General features: G+C 49.0%; 1 protein-coding gene and 1 long non-coding RNA gene across 2 annotated transcripts; one reads left to right on the top strand and one right to left on the bottom strand.

Moving 5' to 3' along the window:
• Positions 1–107: 107 nt before the first annotated feature.
• On the bottom strand, positions 108–19,174 carry LOC126999194 (vitellogenin-like). The gene is given in 16 exon segments (XM_050861520.1): positions 108–1,306; positions 6,889–7,166; positions 7,290–7,665; positions 7,793–8,320; positions 9,159–9,836; positions 10,207–10,579; positions 12,315–12,901; positions 13,152–13,309; positions 13,938–14,189; positions 14,820–16,559; positions 16,743–16,890; positions 17,001–17,716; positions 17,719–18,100; positions 18,209–18,399; positions 18,563–18,802; positions 19,031–19,174. Coding segments are annotated over 16 exon segments (7,701 nt in total). The 5' UTR covers positions 19,086–19,174; the 3' UTR covers positions 108–307.
• LOC126999195 (uncharacterized) lies at positions 558–6,239 on the top strand. Its single transcript, XR_007753141.1, has 2 exons — positions 558–706; positions 6,158–6,239. It is a non-coding gene; the product is annotated as an uncharacterized LOC126999195 (long non-coding RNA).
• Positions 19,175–19,462: the final 288 nt, after the last annotated feature.

The raw sequence follows: 19,462 nt of genomic DNA on the forward strand, positions 1-19,462 counted from the left end.
CACGCTCACACAACGTACTACATTGATCACTGGGAGTGACTTGCCCCCGTTACGGCAGGTGTCTGGGCTACCTACTTCTTACATTAATATTGGTATGAAGTATAAAGTTATATGGAATGCAGTGTTGGTTTATTAAGCTATTTACATCATAATAAATACACGGTTTAACATCTTGGATTGTAATGATCAGAGTGTGTTCTGTGAGTAGCCAAGATCCGTCAGAGGAGCCGCACAGAGCAGTTGGCGCTGTGCTTTAGGCAGAAGGTCTAGTCATCGGAGAGGGTGTTGCGTATGTAGTGAAGGACATTCAGAAGAGCGACACCGGGAAATGGACGCCATGCATCAGGCAGAAACTCTGGTAGGAGCGGGCGGCCTCGATTGGGCGACCCTCGGCCTGACACCTTTGCATAAAAGGTTTGGGGCTGACCATCGGCCGGCACGGTCTCATGAGGTAGAACATAAGGTCACACAACACGCTCTCCTTTACGGGGACCTGTGCTGGGTCGATGGGGCTTATGGAAGGAGTGTTGCAGCTCGGGTCATCTTGCCACGAGGCCACCAGCTCATGGAGGTTTGTGGCGTTCCTGCCGTCGCTCTTGAGTCTGTCGTTGCTGAGTTCATTGTCGTACGATCCCAGAAGTCCCTTGGTGTGGTTGAAGGCCCATCCAGACACGTTGACCATTAGTACGCGCTCCTCCTTCATCAGGTGGACACCCATCAGCGGGGAGGCGAGCGTGATGTAGCGTGAGGTCACTCTGAAGTGCATATCACCCACTGTCTGCTCGCCTTGTACCGGTCCGTTAATGTTCACTTCCATGTTGGGCTTGATGATAGCCTTGGTCTGGCCCGCCTGGAAGGTGATTTCGGGCGCCGCCGACGGCTGTGGGTGCGACATATGGACGGACGCCACGCCGGGCACAGAGAAGAGCAGAACCTTACAGCGTGAGCGAGGCGCTCGAAGAAGAGCGCCGTCGAAGGTGAGGAGCTCCGTGTCAGCCACCACATAGGCAGAACGGTTGAAGGGTGGAACGGAGTTGGACAGATTGGCGGGCATCCACGCATAGTAGGTTTCCAAAATCTTGTTGGAGGGGATGGGGCTGAGTAGATCTGAAGCCAGAAGCAGTTTTTGTGTGAACGACGGCGGCGATTGCATGGTCATGTTCAGCACTTGCGAGAGAGAATAGACGGGCCGGTACAGCGGGATTTGAATGCCGACGCGGTACGTGCCGGGCTCGGGGGCGATGATGAGGATGCGCTGCGTCACCTGGCTGAGCAGCCACTCCAGAGTCCACTTCAGCGTTTCCTCCTGGCAAGAATAAAATGTATGAAATAGCTCTCCACACAAAAAACGGTTGAGACAAGAAAGAATGAAAACCTAGTGACAAATGAAGTGGTGCATGTTAGATACAAGTGGCTTTGGGGTTACCTGCTAACCTTGGACAAGTTTACGATTTTGAGGCTAAAGCTGCGCACCGTAGGCGACGCCCAAAGCTTCTGCTTCAACATACGCAAGTCCTTCCTGAGGGAGTCCGTAACCTTGGCCGCCACCTCCATCGATGCCTGGTACGCCTGGGGGTACTTCTCCCTGAGAGGATCGATCACGTCGGTCTTGATCAGCTGGTACCAGACTGTTCGATGGAGTTCCTCAAGCATGCGACGAACAATCTCCGACTCCTCGCCCGTGTTTATCCAGCGGGAGATTTGGTCCGCTGCTGTGGATGATACCGGTACTTGGTGACAACCTAACACAGGGTGAGACTTGTGTCTCAGAGAGAGAGAGAGAGAGAGAGAGAGAGAGAGAGAGAGAGAGAGAGAGAGAGAGAGAGAGAGGGAGAGAGATCCTACCTTGATATATTTCGTTGATTGTGTATCTGAAGTAGTTTTTGAATGCCAGTATCTGCTGGAAGGCACTGCTCGCCCATTCCCTTTGCACGTGTTCCATGTCTGCCAAGGTCTGGTTGAACGCCTCCCTCACGAATGTGGCCGTTAACCTGCGCAGGATCTCCATGATGTCCTCCAAAATTGGCCTTAGATCGCTGTCCAGCACATCGGCGTAAATCTTCATGATATCCTGTTTGATCTCTTCGGTGAGCTTCCTTATCTCCACGGCAGGGAAGTCAACTCCCTTCTGGGCTGCCTGCCGCTTCACCTCCTCGTAGAGGTGGTCCGTCCACGTCAAGAACGCCTCACTCACTCGATCCACTTCACTTATCAAGAAGTCCTGCACAGAAATACACCGTTACAAAAGGCGAGAAAGGGGAGGCTGCAAAGCGTTGAGAGAGAGAGAGAGAGAGAGAGAGAGAGAGAGAGAGAGAGAGAGAGAGAGAGAGAGAGAGAGAGAGAGAGAGAGAGAGAGAGAGAGAGAGAGAGAGAGTACTATTGGAACAAAACATCTCACCTTCATAGCTCTCGTTTGCTCAGGCTTGTACTCTAAGTCGATCTTGATGTGGCGCGGGGTCTCCAGTTTGATGCCAACGATCGACATGTACTCCTCCCATATGTTGTACCTGTCTGTCTCGGAAAGGCTGATTTGGGCTTTGTAGGTTGACTGTAGACCGACCTTGGCCTTGTAGATGTTCTGGTCGCTGGCCTTGGTTATAGCCACCTCGAGGAAGGCAGGCTTGCACACGCTGGAGTTAACAATAAAGTTTCCAAGGATAGACGTATGCCAGTTGCTTCTAAGCGCAAAGCCGTCACACGAGGGACCTTGGCGCGGCTCCACCACGCCGGACACGTCCACCACAGGACGGCCTTCTGTTGCCAAAAGGAAGGTCACCGCCGAGTAATGTTTGGAGATTTGGTCGTATTTGGACCTTACTTCTAACGATTCCTTCGAGGTCGGAGTCTTACTGAAGGAGAAATTAAAGGCAGCAGTGTGTGCAGCCCAGGAAGCTTCCACCAGCACTTTGGGCTTCACCTGCAACACCTGAAAAGAAAATGTACTCGCTGTAGCACCAATGATCGCCATTGATTCGTGTTTCAAGTTCACCCTAGTCACACTCACCCTTGAAGAGACACTCACTCCTGCAGCAGTGAGTGTCATTGTTAGTGTTACCACTGCACCCTAGTCACACTAACCCTTGAAGAGACACACTCACTCCTGCAGCAGTGAGTGTCATTGTTAGTGTTACCACTGCACCCTAGTCACACTAACCCTTGAAGAGACACACTCACTCCTGCAGCAGAGTGTCATTGTTAGTGTTACCACTGCACCCTAGTCACACTCACCCTTGAAGAGACACACTCACTCCTGCAGCAGAGTGACATTGTTAGTGTTACCACTGCACCCTAGTCACACTCACCCTTGAAGAGACACACTCACTCCTGCAGCAGTGACTGTCATTGTTAGTGTTACCACTGCACCCTAGTCACACTAACCCTTGAAGAGACACACTCACTCCTGCAGCAGTGACTGTCATTGTTAGTGTTACCACTGCACCCTAGTCACACTCACCCTTGACGAGACACACTCACTCCTGCAACAGTGAGTGTCATTGTTAATGTTACCACTACACCCTAGTCACACTAACCCTTGATGAGACACACTCACTCCTGCAGCAGTGACTGTCATTGTTAATGTTACTAGCGCACCCTAGTCACACTCACCCTTGATGAGACACACTCACTCCTGCAGCAGTGACTGTCATTGTTAATGTTACTAGTGCACCCTAGTCACACTCACCCTTGATGAGACACACTCACTCCTGCAGCAGTGACTGTCATTGTTAATGTTACTAGTGCACCCTAGTCACACTCACCCTTGATGAGACACACTCACTCCTGCAGCAGTGACTGTCATTGTTAGTGTTACCACTGCACCCTAGTCACACTCACCCTTGATGAGACACACTCACTCCTGCAGCAGTGAGTGTCATTGTTAATGTAACTAGCGCACCCTAGTCACACTCACCCTTGATGAGACACACTCACTCCTGCAGCAGTGAGTGTCATTGTTAATGTTACTAGTGCACCCTAGTCACACTCACCCTTGATGAGACACACTCACTCCTGCAGCAGTGACTGTCATTGTTAATGTTACTAGCGCACCCTAGTCACACTCACCCTTGATGAGACACACTCACTCCTGCAGCAGTGAGTGTCATTGTTAATGTTACTAGTGCACCCTAGTCACACTCACCCTTGATGAGACACACTCACTCCTGCAGCAGTGACTGGCATTGTTAATGTTACTAGCGCACCCTAGCCGCACACCCCCTTGAATAGAGGTACACTCACTCCTGCAGCATTTACTCTCATTATTTAATGTTAGCTTCGACCCATTATTATTATTATTATTATTATTATTATTATTATTATTATTATTATTATTATTATTATTATTATTATTATTATTATTATTATTATCATCATCATTATTATCATTATCAATATTATTATTATTATTATTATTATTATTATTATTATTATTATTATTATTATTATTATTACTATTATTATTATTATTATTATTATTATGATAATTATTATTATTATTATTATTATTATTATTATTATTATTATTAGCATTATTATTATCATTATTGTTATTATTATTACTATTATTATTATTATTTTTATTATTATCAGGAATAATAATAATAATAATAATAATAATAATAATAATAATAATAATAAGAAGAAGAAGAAGAAGAAGAGAAGAAGAAAAATAATCGAAGGAATCCAGCGGAGAGGATACTTTAACTGTTAACAGAATAAGCGGAGAATTAGAGATGAGGAAGATGTCTACAGTAGGGGGTGTCTCTACGGCAGTCAGGGATACCAACTGTTGTAGATCATTAAGAAAACTTCAGGGAAGAGTGACTCAAGGTGTGCTTCACATTCACATGGAAAAAGTCAAATCGTTTTACACAATTGGTTGAAAGAGATAAGAGATAAAACCCAACAGATATATCAGTAGTAGAACGACACGCAAGTTTTGGTCAGATGGTCGAAAATTCCGAAGAATGAAGGTTTGGGGCACAAGAGCAAGTGATATCGTTGCGTACATCGACGCAGCATCCAACATTGAACTGAAATTCAGCATAAAGTAGGATGGAGCGGACTGGAGATCACTGAGAGTAGCCTCAGCAACCTGGGTTTCCGCCAGGAAGGGGGAAGAGAGGAGGAGAGGTGGTGACAACAGAATGGTAAGTAGAGCGAAGGCCACGAATGTTGAAGTTAATGAAGAAAAAGGTAGATGAACTATCAGTACACGGTTGTGGCTTGTCATCTGAATTGGGATCCGACCCCATTTCTGATACCCTCATCAGAAGGGGACTAAGAGCCGGGTTGGTTATTCATTGCCATAAATTTGATATAAAAGTGTTAGGAGATGGTTTGTGTGTCATGCGCATGTAGTTTTGTGTGTAAAATAGGAAAGTTCGTTGCTAGAGAGCATGCTGAGCTACTCTCTGGTATTAATAAGACAATGAGTAGACAAGGCCACGGGCGTGTCCCACGCTCACACAACGTACTACATTGATCACTGGGAGTGACTTGCCCCGTTACGGCAGGTGTCTGGGCTACCTACTTCTTACATTAATATTGGTATGAAGTATAAAGTTATATGGAATGCAGTGTTGGTTTATTAAGCTATTTACATCATAATAAATACACGGTTCAACATCTTGGATTGTAATGATCAGAGTGTGTTCTGTGAGTAGCCAAGATCCGTCAGAGGAGCCGCACAGAGCAGTTGGCGCTGTGCTTTAGGCAGAAGGTCTAGTCATCGGAGAGGGTGTTGCGTGTGTAGCGAAGGACATTCAGAAGAGCGACACCGGGAAATGGACGCCTTGCATCAGGCAGGAACTCTGGTAGCGGGCGGCCTCGATTGGGCGACCTCGGCCTGACACCTTTGCATAAAGGGTTTGGGGCTCACCATCGGCCGGCACGGTCTCATGAGGTAGAACATAAGGTCACAGAGCACGCTGTCCTTTACGGGGACCTGTGCTGGGTCGATGGGGCTTATGGAAGGAGTGTTGCAGCTCGGGTCATCCTGCCACGAGGCCACCAGCTCGTGGAGGTTTGTGGCGTTCCTGCCGTCGCTCTTGAGTCTGTCGTTGCTGAGTTCATTGTCGTACGATCCCAGAAGTCCCTTGGTGTGGTTGAAGGCCCATCCAGACACGTTGACCATAAGTACGCGCTCCTCCTTCATCAGGTGGACACCCATCAGCGGGGAGGCGAGCGTGATGTAGCGTGAGGTCACTCTGAAGTGCATGTCACCCACTGTCTGCTCGCCTTGTACCGGCCTGCCGTTAATGTTCACTTCCATGTTGGGCTTGATGATAGCCTTGGTCTGGCCCGCCTGGAAGGTGATTTCGGGCGCCGCCGACGGCTGTGGGTGCGACATATGGACGGACGCCACGCCGGGCACAGAGGAGAGCAGAACTTGCAGCGTGAGCGAGGCGCTCGAAGAAGAGCGCCGTCGAAGGTGAGGAGCTCCGTGTCAGCCACCACATAGGCAGAACGGTTGAAGGTGGAACGGAGTTGGACAGATTGGCGGGCATCCACGCATAGTAGGTTTCAAAATCGTGTTGGAGGGGATGGGGCTGAGTAGATCTGAAGCCAGAAGCAGTTTTTGTGTGAACGACGGCGGCGATTGCATGGTCATGTTCAGCACTTGCGAGAGAGAATAGACGGGCCGGTACAGCGGGATTTGAATGCCGACGCGGTACGTGCCGGGCTCGGGGGCGATGATGAGGATGCGCTGCGTCACCTGGCTGAGCAGCCACTCCAGAGTCCACTTCAGCGTTTCCTCCTGGCAAGAATAAAATGTATGAAATAGCTCTCCTCCACACAAAAAACGGTTGAAACAAGAAAGAATGAAAACCTAGTGACAAATGAAGTGGTGCATGTTAGATACAAGTGGCTTTGGGGTTACCTGCTAACCTTGGACAAGTTTACGATTTTGAGGCTAAAGCTGCGCACCGTAGGCGACGCCCACAGCTTCTGCTTCAACATACGCAAGTCCTTCCTGAGGGAGTCCGTAACCTTGGCCGCCACCTCCATCGAGGCCTGGTACGCCTGGGGGTACTTCTCCCTGAGAGGATCGATCACGTCGGTCTTGATCAGCTGGTACCAGACTGTTCGTTGGAGTTCCTCAAGCATGCGACGAACAATCTCCGACTCCTCGCCCGTGTTTATCCAGCGGGAGATTTGGTCCGCTGCTGTGGATGATACCGGTACTTGGTGACAACCTAACACAGGGTGAGACTTGTGTCTCAGAGAGAGAGAGAGAGAGAGAGAGAGAGAGAGAGAGAGAGAGAGAGAGAGAGAGAGAGAGATCCTACCTTGATATATTTCGTTGATTGTGTATCTGAAGTAGTTTTTGAATGCCAGTATCTGCTGGAAGGCACTGCTCGCCCATTCCCTTTGCACGTGTTCCATGTCTGCCAAGGTCTGGTAGAACGCCTCCCTCACGAATGTGGCCGTTGGCCCGCGCAGGATCTCCATGACGTCCTCCATAATGGGCCCGAGATCGCTGTCCAGCACATCGGCGTAAATCTTCATGATATCCTGTTTGATCTCTTCGGCGAGCTTCCTTATCTCAACGGCAGGGAAGTCAACTCCCTTCTGGGCTGCCTGCCGCCTCACCTCCTCGTAGAGGTGGTCCGTCCACGTCAAGAACGCCTCACTCACTCGATCCACTTCACTCATCAAGAAGTCCTGCACAGAAATACACCGTTACAAAAGGCGAGAAAGGGGAGGGTGCAAAGGGTTGAGAGAGAGAGAGAGAGAGAGAGAGAGAGAGAGAGAGAGAGAGAGAGAGTACTATTAGAACAAAACATCTCACCTTCATAGCTCTCGTTTGCTCAGGCTTGTACTCAAAGTCGATCTTGATGTGGCGAGGGGTCTTCAGTTTGATGCCAACGATCGACATGTACTCCTCCCATATGTTGTACCTGTCTGTCTCGGAAAGGCTGATTTGGGCTTTGTAGGGTGACTGTAGACCGACCTTGGCCTTGTAGATGTTCTGGTCGCTGGCCTTGGTTATAGCCACCTCGAGGAAGGCAGGCTTACACACGGTGGAGTTAACAATAAAGTTTCCAAGGATAGACGTGTGCCAGTTGCTTCTAAGCGCAAAGCCGTCACACGAGGGACCTTGGCGCGGCTCCACCACGCCGGACACGTCCACCACAGGACGGCCTTCTGTTGCCAAAAGGAAGGTCACCGCCGAGTAATGTTTGGAGATTTGGTCGTATTTGGACCTGACTTCTAACGATTCCTTCGAGGTCGGAGTCTTACTGAAGGAGAAATTAAAGGCAGCAGTGTGTGCAGCCCAGGAAGCTTCCACCAGCACTTTGGGCTTCACCTGCAACATCTGAAAAGAAAATGTGCTCGCTGTAGCACCAATGATCGCCATTGATTCGTGTTTCAAGTTCACCCTAGTCACACTCACCCGTGAAGAGACACTCACTCCTGCAGCAGTGAGTGTCATTGTTAGTGTTACCACTGCACCCTAGTCACACTCACCCTTGACGAGAGGCACACTTACTCCTGCAGCAGTGAGTGTCATTGTTAGTGTTACCACTGCACCCTAGTCACACTCACCCTTGATGAGACACACTCACTCCTGCAGCAGTGAGTGTCATTGTTAATGTTACTAGCGCACCTAGTCACACTCACCCTTGTAGAGACACACTCACTCCTGCAGCAGTGAGTGTCATTGTTAATGTTACTAGTGCACCCAAGTCACACTCACCCTTGATGAGACACACTCACTCCTGCAGCAGTGACTGTCATTGTTAATGTTACTAGTGCACCCTAGCCGCACACCCTTGATGAGACACACTCACTCCTGCAGCAGTGAGTGTCATTGTTAATGTTACTAGTGCACCCTAGTCACACTAACCCTTCCAGAGACACACTCACTCCTGCAGCAGTGACTGTCATTGTTAATGTTACTAGTGCACCCTAGTCACACTCACCCTTGATGAGACACACTCACTCCTGCAGCAGTGACTGTCATTGTTAATGTTACTAGTGCACCCTAGTCACACTCACCCTTGATGAGACACACTCACTCCTGCAGCAGTGACTGGCATTGTTAATGTTACTAGCGCACCCTAGCCGCACACCCCCTTGAATAGAGGTACACTCACTCCTGCAGCATTTACTCTCATTATTTAATGTTAGCTTCGACCCATAACTGAACTCACCCTTGAGGAAAGGTTGGCCTCGATGAGGACGGTGTTGTTAGCCGAAAGGACGGAGCTGAGAGAACCGGTGATCTTGTCAGCCGTGTCAGGGAAGATGTCCAGTTCGAATGATCCCTGTCGCCTGTCGCCGCTAGCAGCGTACTCGACAACCGCTGTCAAGTCTTTGTCCAGCCTTGGATGACTCATTCGCCCTTCAAACGTGGACATGCCGCTCCACTGGTTTTCACGGTACTCACCGGCCACCTCGTACTTGTGTTCGCCTGCAGCCCTGTTCGGGTAGACCTTGATGCCCGCCATGGAGGGGGAGAGGGTCGCCTCGGCCTCCACGTCGCGGGACGGGGACGCAATCCTGAAGGAGTGCGTGTGTGGGATGGCTCGGCTATACTGTGAACGGTAGGTGCTCCTCTGGTCATCATAGGCGGAGGTGGGCAAAAGTGTGCCGCTTCGCACACCTACCATGGTGCTCACTGCCCTCAGAACATCTCTGAAAGCCTTCATGTCGAAGGCAATGTCCCAGGTCTTAACTCCGCCCATGGGGAAGGTTTCCATCTGCCAGCTGAACACCGTTTCTTGACCGTTAAGCTCGCTCACCCACTTGGTGCTGTACGAACAGTCCTGGTTTTCAGTTGAGTAAACCATCTTCATCGGCCTCTCCATGCCCGGGGTTGAGACTTCCGTCTGAAAGTTTCAGTGAATAAGAATGATGCTATTTTAACACTCAGTTATAAGAAACGAAAACAATAAAAAGACGGCATTTTGCAAACAATAAAATGCCATGTTATGAACTCTGTAACAAGTGTTGGACTCAGACTACTCTGTGACTGAGCGTATATAGAAACATAACGAATTGTCCAATCTGCTATCCTCGAAAATGTACATATTACGTTATCGAAATAATCTATGTGAACGAAATGATTGTATTCGTGATAGGAGGGAGAAAATGGCTCGCTTTTTCACTTGAAAGAAAAAAAAAGTTTTCTTGAAGCAGTGCTTGCTTCTTGAAGCACAGGAGGATTGAACTTCCTTCCTTGCAGTGCAAGAGACATACCGTGAGTTGGATGGTGCGGCGTTGGTGATTGCTCTCGTGCTTGGCCTGCACATAGAAGCGTGCGTGACGGTTCTCTGGAGAGATGTACCTCATGTCGCTTTCAGCCTGGAAGCCGTAGTACCCAGCGAGCCGCTGCACACTGAATTCATATGTCAGTTGGTAGTTGTTGCTATTGGCGCTCTTGAAGGTAAAGTCGGCAAAGGCGCTGTAGTCACCACGGCTCTTGATGCCCATCTGCAGCATCCAGTTCTTTCCGGCAGGCGTGTCCACGTTCATCTCGATGCTGCTCCTTTCCCGGTACTGCCGCACCAGGAACGGCGCCTCCACCTTAGCGTTCACGTTGTAGGTCTTGTCCATGACCGTTACCTTCACGCTGCGAAGGTAGCAACAAGACCAGATGACCAATACGGAGAAGGGATTATGTGAAAGATGAACAGGGAATGAGGAGGCGTGCTTGTGTGTTATAAACACAAAGACACTGCCTTCCTGTAGCACATTAGTGCATCGTGTAAAGAGAAAGACATTCTTTGTGTGTGGGATATATTGCGTTCGTGAAACAGGTGTAGAACTAGATTGCAGCTGAACACAAACAAAGCAATGTCTTTATGTATATGTGCTGCCAGCACCAACAGTGTTTGTGTGTGCGGTGTGTAGTGTGTGCACCAACACAGTGTTTGTGTTTGTGTGTGTGGTGTGTGATGTGATCACCAACACAGTGTTTGTGTGTGTGTGTGTGGTGTGTGATGTGTTCACCAACACAGTGTTTGTGTGTGTGGTGTGTAGCGTGTGCACCAACACAGTGTTTGTGTGTGCGGTGTGTAGCGTGTGCACCAACACAGTGTTTGTGTTTGTGTGTGTGGTGTGTGATGTGATCACCAACACAGTGTTTGTGTGTGTGGTGTGTAGTGTGTTCACCAACGCAGTGTCTTGTGTCTGGTGTTTGGTGTGAGCACCAACACAGTGTCTTGTGTCTGGTGTTTGGTGTGAGCACCAACACAGTGTCTTGTGTCTGGTGTTTGGTGTGAGCACCAACACAGTGTCTTGTGTCTGGTGTTTGGTGTGAGCACCAATACAGTGTCTTGTGTCTGGTGTTTGGTGTTTGGTGTGAGCACCAACACAGTGTCTTGTGTCTGGTGTTTGGTGTGAGCACCAATACAGTGTCTTGTGTCTTGTGTCTGGTGTTTGGTGTGAGCACCAACGCAGTGTCTTGTGTTTGGTGTTTGGTGTGAGCACCAACACAGTGTCTTGTGTCTGGTGTTTGGTGTTTGGTGTGAGCACCAACGCAGTGTCTTGTGTTTGGTGTTTGGTGTGAGCACCAACACAGTGTCTTATGTCTGGTGTTTGGTGTGAGCACCAACACAGTGTCTTGTGTCTGGTGTTTGGTGTGAGCACCAACACAGTGTCTTGTGTCTGGTGTTTGGTGTGAGCACCAACGCAGTGTCTTGTGTCTGGTGTTTGGTGTGAGCACCTACACAGTGTCTTGTGTCTGGTGTTTGGTGTGAGCACCAACATAGTGTCTTGTGTCTGGTGTTTGGCGTGAGCACCAACACAGTGTTTTGTGTCTGGTGTTTGGTGTAAGCACCAACACAGTGTCTTGTGTCTGGTGTTTGGTGTGATCACCAACACAGTGTCTTATGTCTGGTGTTTGGTGTGAGCACCAACACAGTGTCTTGTGTTTTGTGTTTGGTGTGATCACCAACACAGTGTCTTATGTCTGGTGTTTGGTGTAAGCACCAACACAGTGTCTTGTGTCTGGTGTTTGGTGTGATCACCAACACAGTGTCTTATGTCTGGTGTTTGGTTTGAGCACCAACACAGTGTCTTGTGTCTGATGTTTGGTGTGAGCACCAACACAGTGTCTTGTGTTTTGTGTCTCGTGTTTGGTTTCAGCACCAACACAGTGTCTTGTGTTTGGTGTTTGGTGTGAGCACCAACATAGTGTCTTGTGTCTGGTGTTTGGTGTGAGCACCAACATTGTGTCTGGTGTTTGGTGTGAGCACTAACATAGTGTCTTGTGTCTGGTGTTTGGTGTGAGCACCAACACAGTGTCTTGTGTTTTGTGTCTGGTGTTTGGTGTGAGCACCAACAAGCAGGAACAGCATACTCACTCTATGTTTGAACGAGTTTGACTGCCGCTCTCCGGCATGATAGTGGCGTCTACGGCAATCTTTTGGGAAGAATCATGGTCAGCGTTCCAGAGCACCATCATCTGGCCCTTCTTGCTGTCGAAGTTGACGTCGGTGAAGGCCTTAATTCTGCGTGGGGAAGAGGAGCGGGGCAGCAACAGAAGGTCGGTGCTGGCGTGGACAACACTCTCGCTGATAGACACGTCTGTCTTGGCGTCACAGAGGCGAGGCAGGTACACCCTGGCCTGCAGGGACGGTGTCTGCGAGACTAGAAACTTTGTGTTTAGCATAAAGGACCCAAGCACTTCCTGCTGCTTCTTTAGCTCCATGAAACAAGAGTCCTTTCCTTTTTGGAATTCATGAACGGAAACCCATTGATAGATGTCGTTGATCTTGATGTTGGTTGCAAGCTTTGTGAGCTCAGGTGTTTTAATGAAAGTAACAGGCCCTTGTAGTTTCACGATGGTTTGGCCTCCGCGAAGGACAGCGGCATCGACCATGTAGCCCTCATCTTGTCGCATGGCGCGGGCGGCCATCTTGATTGGCAGAATGAACTCAGGGATGTCAACCTGTCAACGGACCAACATGGTTTTGCCAACAGTCGAATCAAAGGATGTCTGGCTTACTGAACCAGTGCCAGATAAAGCCTGTCAGCAAACTAACGACCTATTGTTGATTAAAGTTTTCTTAACAGAAAGTATGTACTTTGAACAAATTCTATATCTTATAAAGTGATATTTTCAGACAAGTGTAAATCTGACCATTTATTGAATCGCAAGTTGGTAATTCAGAATTATATATGGAGACCAGAAAACTTACCTTGAACAGGAACTTGATCTCCTCTGAGTCGCTCTGAGCCACTATCTCAAACAGCTTCACGTTGTCCAACGGACGTGTCAACTGCAAGGTTGCCCCAATCTTTGTCTCTTGGTATTCAACCATCTGCAGGAACTTGTACTCGGCCTCCCCGAACTTAGCTGTGAGAGACATATAACGGTGAAGCTTATACTTACGCCAATGGTCGTCTTATAAACCTGTGATATTTTCTATCGAAAGACACGCTTCCTCACTTCTAAAAAGGGTCCGTGCAACTTGTCTAATTGTGTGATTTTGAACACTTTCAATTTGTTACTTCTATGTTTCTTTAATCTTAACTCTACCAGTTCGTATACAATACTTCAGACCCTCAAATAACAGGTAATAATGATAAAGAATGCATGAGAGCTTTTCAACTCATTCATGTTTGGGAGAGCTCCCACAGGATATCCACACACATTGGCAAACATCCTTTCCGACCAACCGAGGAACCTCACGATCATCCTAAAGAGTCAGAAAACTGTATCGAGCAGTCCGAGAACGTCGTGAACTTAGATCAATAGAAGAAGCTTTTGTTCACCCCTTATATGGCACGGTTCTCGGCACAAAAATAAACATGAACGGAAGAGGCTACTGAGTTTTTGGTGTGCATGATGCTTTCCTTAAAGCTTGCCTTTGATTTTCTTTTCAAAACAAACCTGTTCCGTCCTTTCCTCTCAAAAAAAAAATTGCTAACAACCAATAAATAAAACATTTCTCTGAACTCCACTAAACAGATGATTGACTGACCTTTCGCTGCGATATGTGCCTCAAAGTCAACAGCGGGCCTCCCACGGATAAGGATGTCACTCTGGAGATCAATCAACTCCCGTCCCTGGCGGTCCACCTTGAAGGCTGAGCTATACTTTCCGTTCTGGCCCGACTCCTCCGTCTTACGGAAGAAGGCAGCCACCTTCCAGCCAGAGATGTCGGTCTCCAGCTCCAATTTTCTCAGCCTCGTTGGCAGTGCAATCATGGCGTACTGCTTCAAGTCACCGCCAACTGATGGATATAAATTATTGAACTCTTTCGTTTTGAAGTTTACACACACACACACACACACACACACACACACACACACACACACGCTCACACACACAATATATATATATATATATATATATATATATATATATATATATATATATATATATATATATATATATATATATATATATATATGTGTGTGTGTGTGTGTGTGTGTATATTCATAGCCGGATCGCGAGTTGCACTCGCTTTCGGTACCTCCTGACGAGAGCAAGTGCTCATTATCGTCGATCTCTGGGTACTGTCAGGACCTCACACCACACACCCCATCCTCCTTGCTCAAGGGGGGACAGTAACCACTCCTAGTCAACCGAAAGAATCCGGCCTGAGCGGGGCTCGAACCGTCGCCTGTTTGGCCGTTAAGCCTCGCAGCGCAGCGCTCTACCGATTGAGCCACCGGAGTGGTGTGTGTGTGTGTGTGTGTGTGTGTGTGTGTGTGTGTGTGTGTGTGTGTGTGTGTGTGTGTGTGTGTGTGTGGTGGGGGCTGCATTTATTTCTTTGCTTAAGAAACACTCATTAAACACAGCAACTCGCAAAACAATGAATAGCACAATGCAAATAGGTATTAACCGTTTCTTTACTTACCTTCAAGCCTGAGAGGGATGTACTGCATAAGGACGTTTTCCGTCTTGGCCGAGATATCCACCATTACCCAAGGAGCCCTGAATGTATTTATGAGCTCCGCTGTGAATATCTTGGACTCGTCGGACATTTGCCCCGAGGGACTGACAAAGATATTTGTTTCGTACTTCTTGGCATCTCCTTCGGACGATATCTTGATGTCAACTTTTATGGCTTTGGTGAAATCGCTGCTTTCCGTCTTAAGAGCGACGTCAGTTTGGACACTTTTGTACTCAGGTTTGTTGATAAGGAGCACCTTAGCATCGCCGCTATAGACGGCCGACTGGAGTTTGATGGCAGCAAGGTACGAATCGCTCTCTTTCTTTTGGAGTACTTCCACGTTTGCTTCTTTCGGTGAAGCTGAGCCTACCACGGAAACTTTACAGCCATACTTTTTGTCTTGGTTCTCCGTGCGTGTGGTGACAGCAATCTTGTACCCCTTTATGGAGGACTCAGTCTTGTTGATGGAGACCCTCGCAAGAATTGGAGCGCCCAAGGGTAGAGAGTTAGCACGGAAGACGTCCGGGACGTCGAGGTCGTAGCACATCTTTAGGCCGAACACCGACTCGAGGCCAGTAAAGCACGACTGTTTGCGGATTCTAGGGTCTTGCATGGAATGCGCCAAGATCTTGGTGTCCGGCATGTCCTTCTTGCCCTTCATAAGGAACGCCTCACTTCGTACTTGAATGATTTCCATCTTGTTGGGGATGCTCACTTCGATATCCATCTCTCTATCGCCATTCACCTTGATTGCGAGCCCGTTGCTGCTGGAAACGGTTGCGTTCATCTTGATTCCGCTCTTGGACACGTACGCGTCGTAGCCAATAAAACTGTGTGCCTTCACTGAGAGCATTGGCATAATTTTAATTTTTTCACCGGCGGTTGTCTCCTCCGAGGATGCTCCGTTGAGGTTTGTCTTCAATTGGATTCCTGCTACAACCATCGCTTCCATCGTCATCTTGAGCGGCGTGCCCTGAATGGTCGGGAAGGAGTAGTCCACCCCCAGTTGTGTGGCTCGGGCTGAGTCTAGGTTCAGGTTTTTCATTTTCATCAGATTTTCAATCATGTAGCGACTAAAATCATCTATCAAGGCGTCAGCATTGATGTCCTGCAGCTGCTTGGACAAGGAGACATAGCTTATTTCCTGACCCATGAAGCGAGCGAAAACATCGGCTTGGACAGGTCCAGAATGGGGACCGTACAGTTTGGTGAACATGCTTTCAAGAGTTGCATAGTCAAGGGATCTTCTCTCCCGTATCGAGACGTCCAGCTCCTCCTGAATCTTGCTCCAGTTCTTTTTGATAAAGGAGATGAGGTCATATAAGATTTTGTTATAGCTCGATTTCTTGAAGTAGCCTGCAGGTCCAAAGAGTTGAGCGATTATTGGTTCCAGACCCTCAAGGCGACCGCCGATTTCTCCGATGTTGACGGGAGTACCGGTTCCATCGACAGCTGCAGTGAGGTTCACGTCAAGAGAGCGAGGGAAGAAGGAGCCGGGAGCGTAGATAAGGTTGGACTCTACTTCGGCACCAAGGCCGAGGGATGGGGCGAAATAGGAAAGGTCAATGTTGCGGGAGTACTTCCTAAGGTCACGCTCAAAATTATCGGGAATGAGAATGTTTGTCAGCAGGGAGCGCAGCCTTTCCTTTTCGGGGGCGTTGGTCTCTTGCAGGTTCAGCAAATGGCTCAGGATAAACCCACGAACTGAAATGAAAACAAATAACAAATTATGCTGACCAGCCCCGAACACTTTCAGTGCTGGAGCACGATAGAACACATGGGTGACTCAAAACAAACCCACCAAGGGAAAAAAAAGACAAATTACGAAATATTAGGCCACTCAGTGTTAGTCACCTCTCTCCCACGGCAGTGCGCTATACGACTCACCCTGCGTGTTTTCCTCAACGGAGATCTTTGTCACAATGGTCTGCAGGTCCTCATAGTCTACACAGCGAAGTGCTGTCAGATAGGCAGCAATTCTAACTTCCGTGTTTTTCCCGGGTCGGACGGCAAAGTTGACGAGTTTCTGCGTCACCTGTTCAAACACAAATATAGGGACAAATATGACTGAGAGAAATGATGAAGGCTTTCCTGACTAAGTCATGATTGTCCTGTGGTAGCGAAGAAGGTGAAAGACACACTTACCTCGCGGTTACACTTGGACAACCTAAAGGCTTGTACAGCTGCCACACGGTTGTTCACTTTCTTTTGTTCGCTGTGCATGTAGCGGATCAGCACCTCAGCCACATCGTGGGTCATGACGCCCATGTTGCCAAGGCTTTTGAAGGCAGCCAAGGCCTTCTTCTCAGACTCCTCATTATTTGAGGCGGACAGGTCGTTCTGGATCATTTGCTTCATCGCCTGCGGCAGGCTCTTCACAGTAGCTTCGTTGTAACATTGTGGGTTATGGCGACAGTACCTGTTAACCATGGAAGCAGCAGCCAGTTTCGCCGACGACAGGTATGGTTCGTCAGCCCTAAACAATGGCTCTAGAGCTTGAACTGCTTCCATGTTAGGGCGAGGCACGAGGTAGAATGCGGCTGAGTAGATGGCAGCTCGAGCACCGGTGGCCCGTCCCTCAGCCAGCTCCTTTGCCATAATTATGACCGACTCAGGCTCGTGGACGAAGGCGATCGCGTCGAAGTAGAGGCTCTTCAGCTTGTTGTGTTGCGGACATATCTGCTTGCTGCGGACCTTTGCATAGATTTCCTTGAAGCCTTGGAGGGGAATGCGCCGCATGAGGTGGACGGCCTTGTCCAGCTCGACGGCAGCATCAGCCTGAATCTCGTCTTTGGTGATGTCACACAGATGCCTCAGTGTTTGCTCCAGCTGCGGCACAAGAGACGGCTCCTTCTTGGGGTCTCGTAGTCATAGAGGAGACGTTTGGGTACCAGGTGACCCTGAGAGATGCGGGAAACGATGTCTGGAGTGGGGACGTCGCTGGAGGTGAGTCGTAGTGTTGACTCCTGCTCTGCCTCGACGAACTTGTACGTTCCGTAAGCTGGCCTCACCACCTTCTTGTCTTCACACTTCACTGAGGAGATGATGCCGCTGTTGACCTCTTGTGTACACACTGACCACGACTCCTGCATGGGCAGCGGTCCCTTCAGCCACGGCATGTGCGTCTCGTCGGGGGTAGCGTAACGCTCCTGGCACAGACGGTGGTTCTTCTCCTTCTTCACTACTACCTTGGAGCCATCTGTCTCGACCTCGTAGCGGGTAGGGCACGTTCCCACCACGTCCGTCTGTTGGCACGACCAATAAGCGTCAGCGTCTTGGAGGGAAGCCCTCACCTTAGTGTGAATGCAGTACAAAGTCATGAACTTGACACGTGGGTCTTAATCCTAAGTTACCTCCGTTAGGTTGAGTCCTGAGTTGCTGGTGGAGAGGGACGGCAGACTGATCTGTAGAGCCGAGGCGACGCCCTTTTTCATGTTGATTGCCCAGGTGTCGTCGTCGGGATGACTGCACACCCGCTGCACTCGGCCATCGGTCATAGCCACCACTAGTGGGTACTTCTCCAGCATGCTTGCGCCAGGCGGACCTTTGGAGGGAACGTGGAACTCGTTGATAAATGCATGCTGCTTCCACCCTTACACAGCGAGGCGATAATCTGTTGTTACATTGGGACAAGATTTAGTGTCGTTGAAGGAGAAATGCATGATGCCTTGAGCCACACAATACGAGGCGATAGGTACAAAACTTACTGGGCTCGCCGTCCACCTTGGTGTCTTTGAAGGAGAGTGCCACGTCGCATGGGCTGAGCCACGTCATCAGCACAGTTTTCTCCCATCGTGTCTCAACGAGGCCTCCTTCCACACCTTTCAGCTGAACTTTCGACGTTCCAGTGTAGGTGTAGGAATAGGTCTTGCCCGGAATGAAGGAGAACTTGGCCGCGGCAACGGGGCACTCCGTGGAGCAACGGGGAACGGCATCTCCGTACGGCGCTGTGGATTGGAATGTGGGTTAGGAAAAGAAAAGCAGGAAACTTAGTCCCCGCCATCACAAGATGCGTGCCTGTCTCTGCACAAGCACGAAGTGTTAGTTGCGTCTGAGATTAAGACTGCCAGTGTGACAAGGGACAGGGTAGCAAGATTTTTGTGCCACAGTGTATAACGTTGTCTGCATGAAGAGTTTGCGGCGGCCTCGAGTCGTGCCGTATTGTATGTGTGTACCTGCAGCAGCCGCCGCCGCCAGGGCCAGCAGCATGAGGGCTGTGCGGTTGGTCATGATGGCACCGCGCTCACCACTGGTGCCGTGGACCCTGCTCCGACCCTTTATATACCTCGGCCCATCCTGCGACAATCACCCTCTTGAACCAGCCAGACCTTACCAAGCTGCTTTCTTTATCTGCCGGCTGATAACTAAGAATCATGACATTTTATTTTCGTAGTCTGGTTACTATGGCATAAGTTCTCAATGTTCGTTTGTATTTAAACTTAAAACAAGTGTACAAACAAAAAAAAAGAACAAAACAATGTTGAAACCTATGAGAAACCCGTTTTCTGATAGACAGTTATATGCTTTCCAACAGTCCGGCATCACAACAGTACCAGGCTGTGTCCCGCTTTTCTCCCGGAATCCTGAAGCAGCTGCGTGCCTCACGG

The sequence above is a fragment of the Eriocheir sinensis genome, chromosome 16 (genome assembly GCF_024679095.1).
Source record: "Eriocheir sinensis breed Jianghai 21 chromosome 16, ASM2467909v1, whole genome shotgun sequence".
NCBI classification, from domain to species: Eukaryota; Metazoa; Arthropoda; class Malacostraca; order Decapoda; family Varunidae; genus Eriocheir; species Eriocheir sinensis.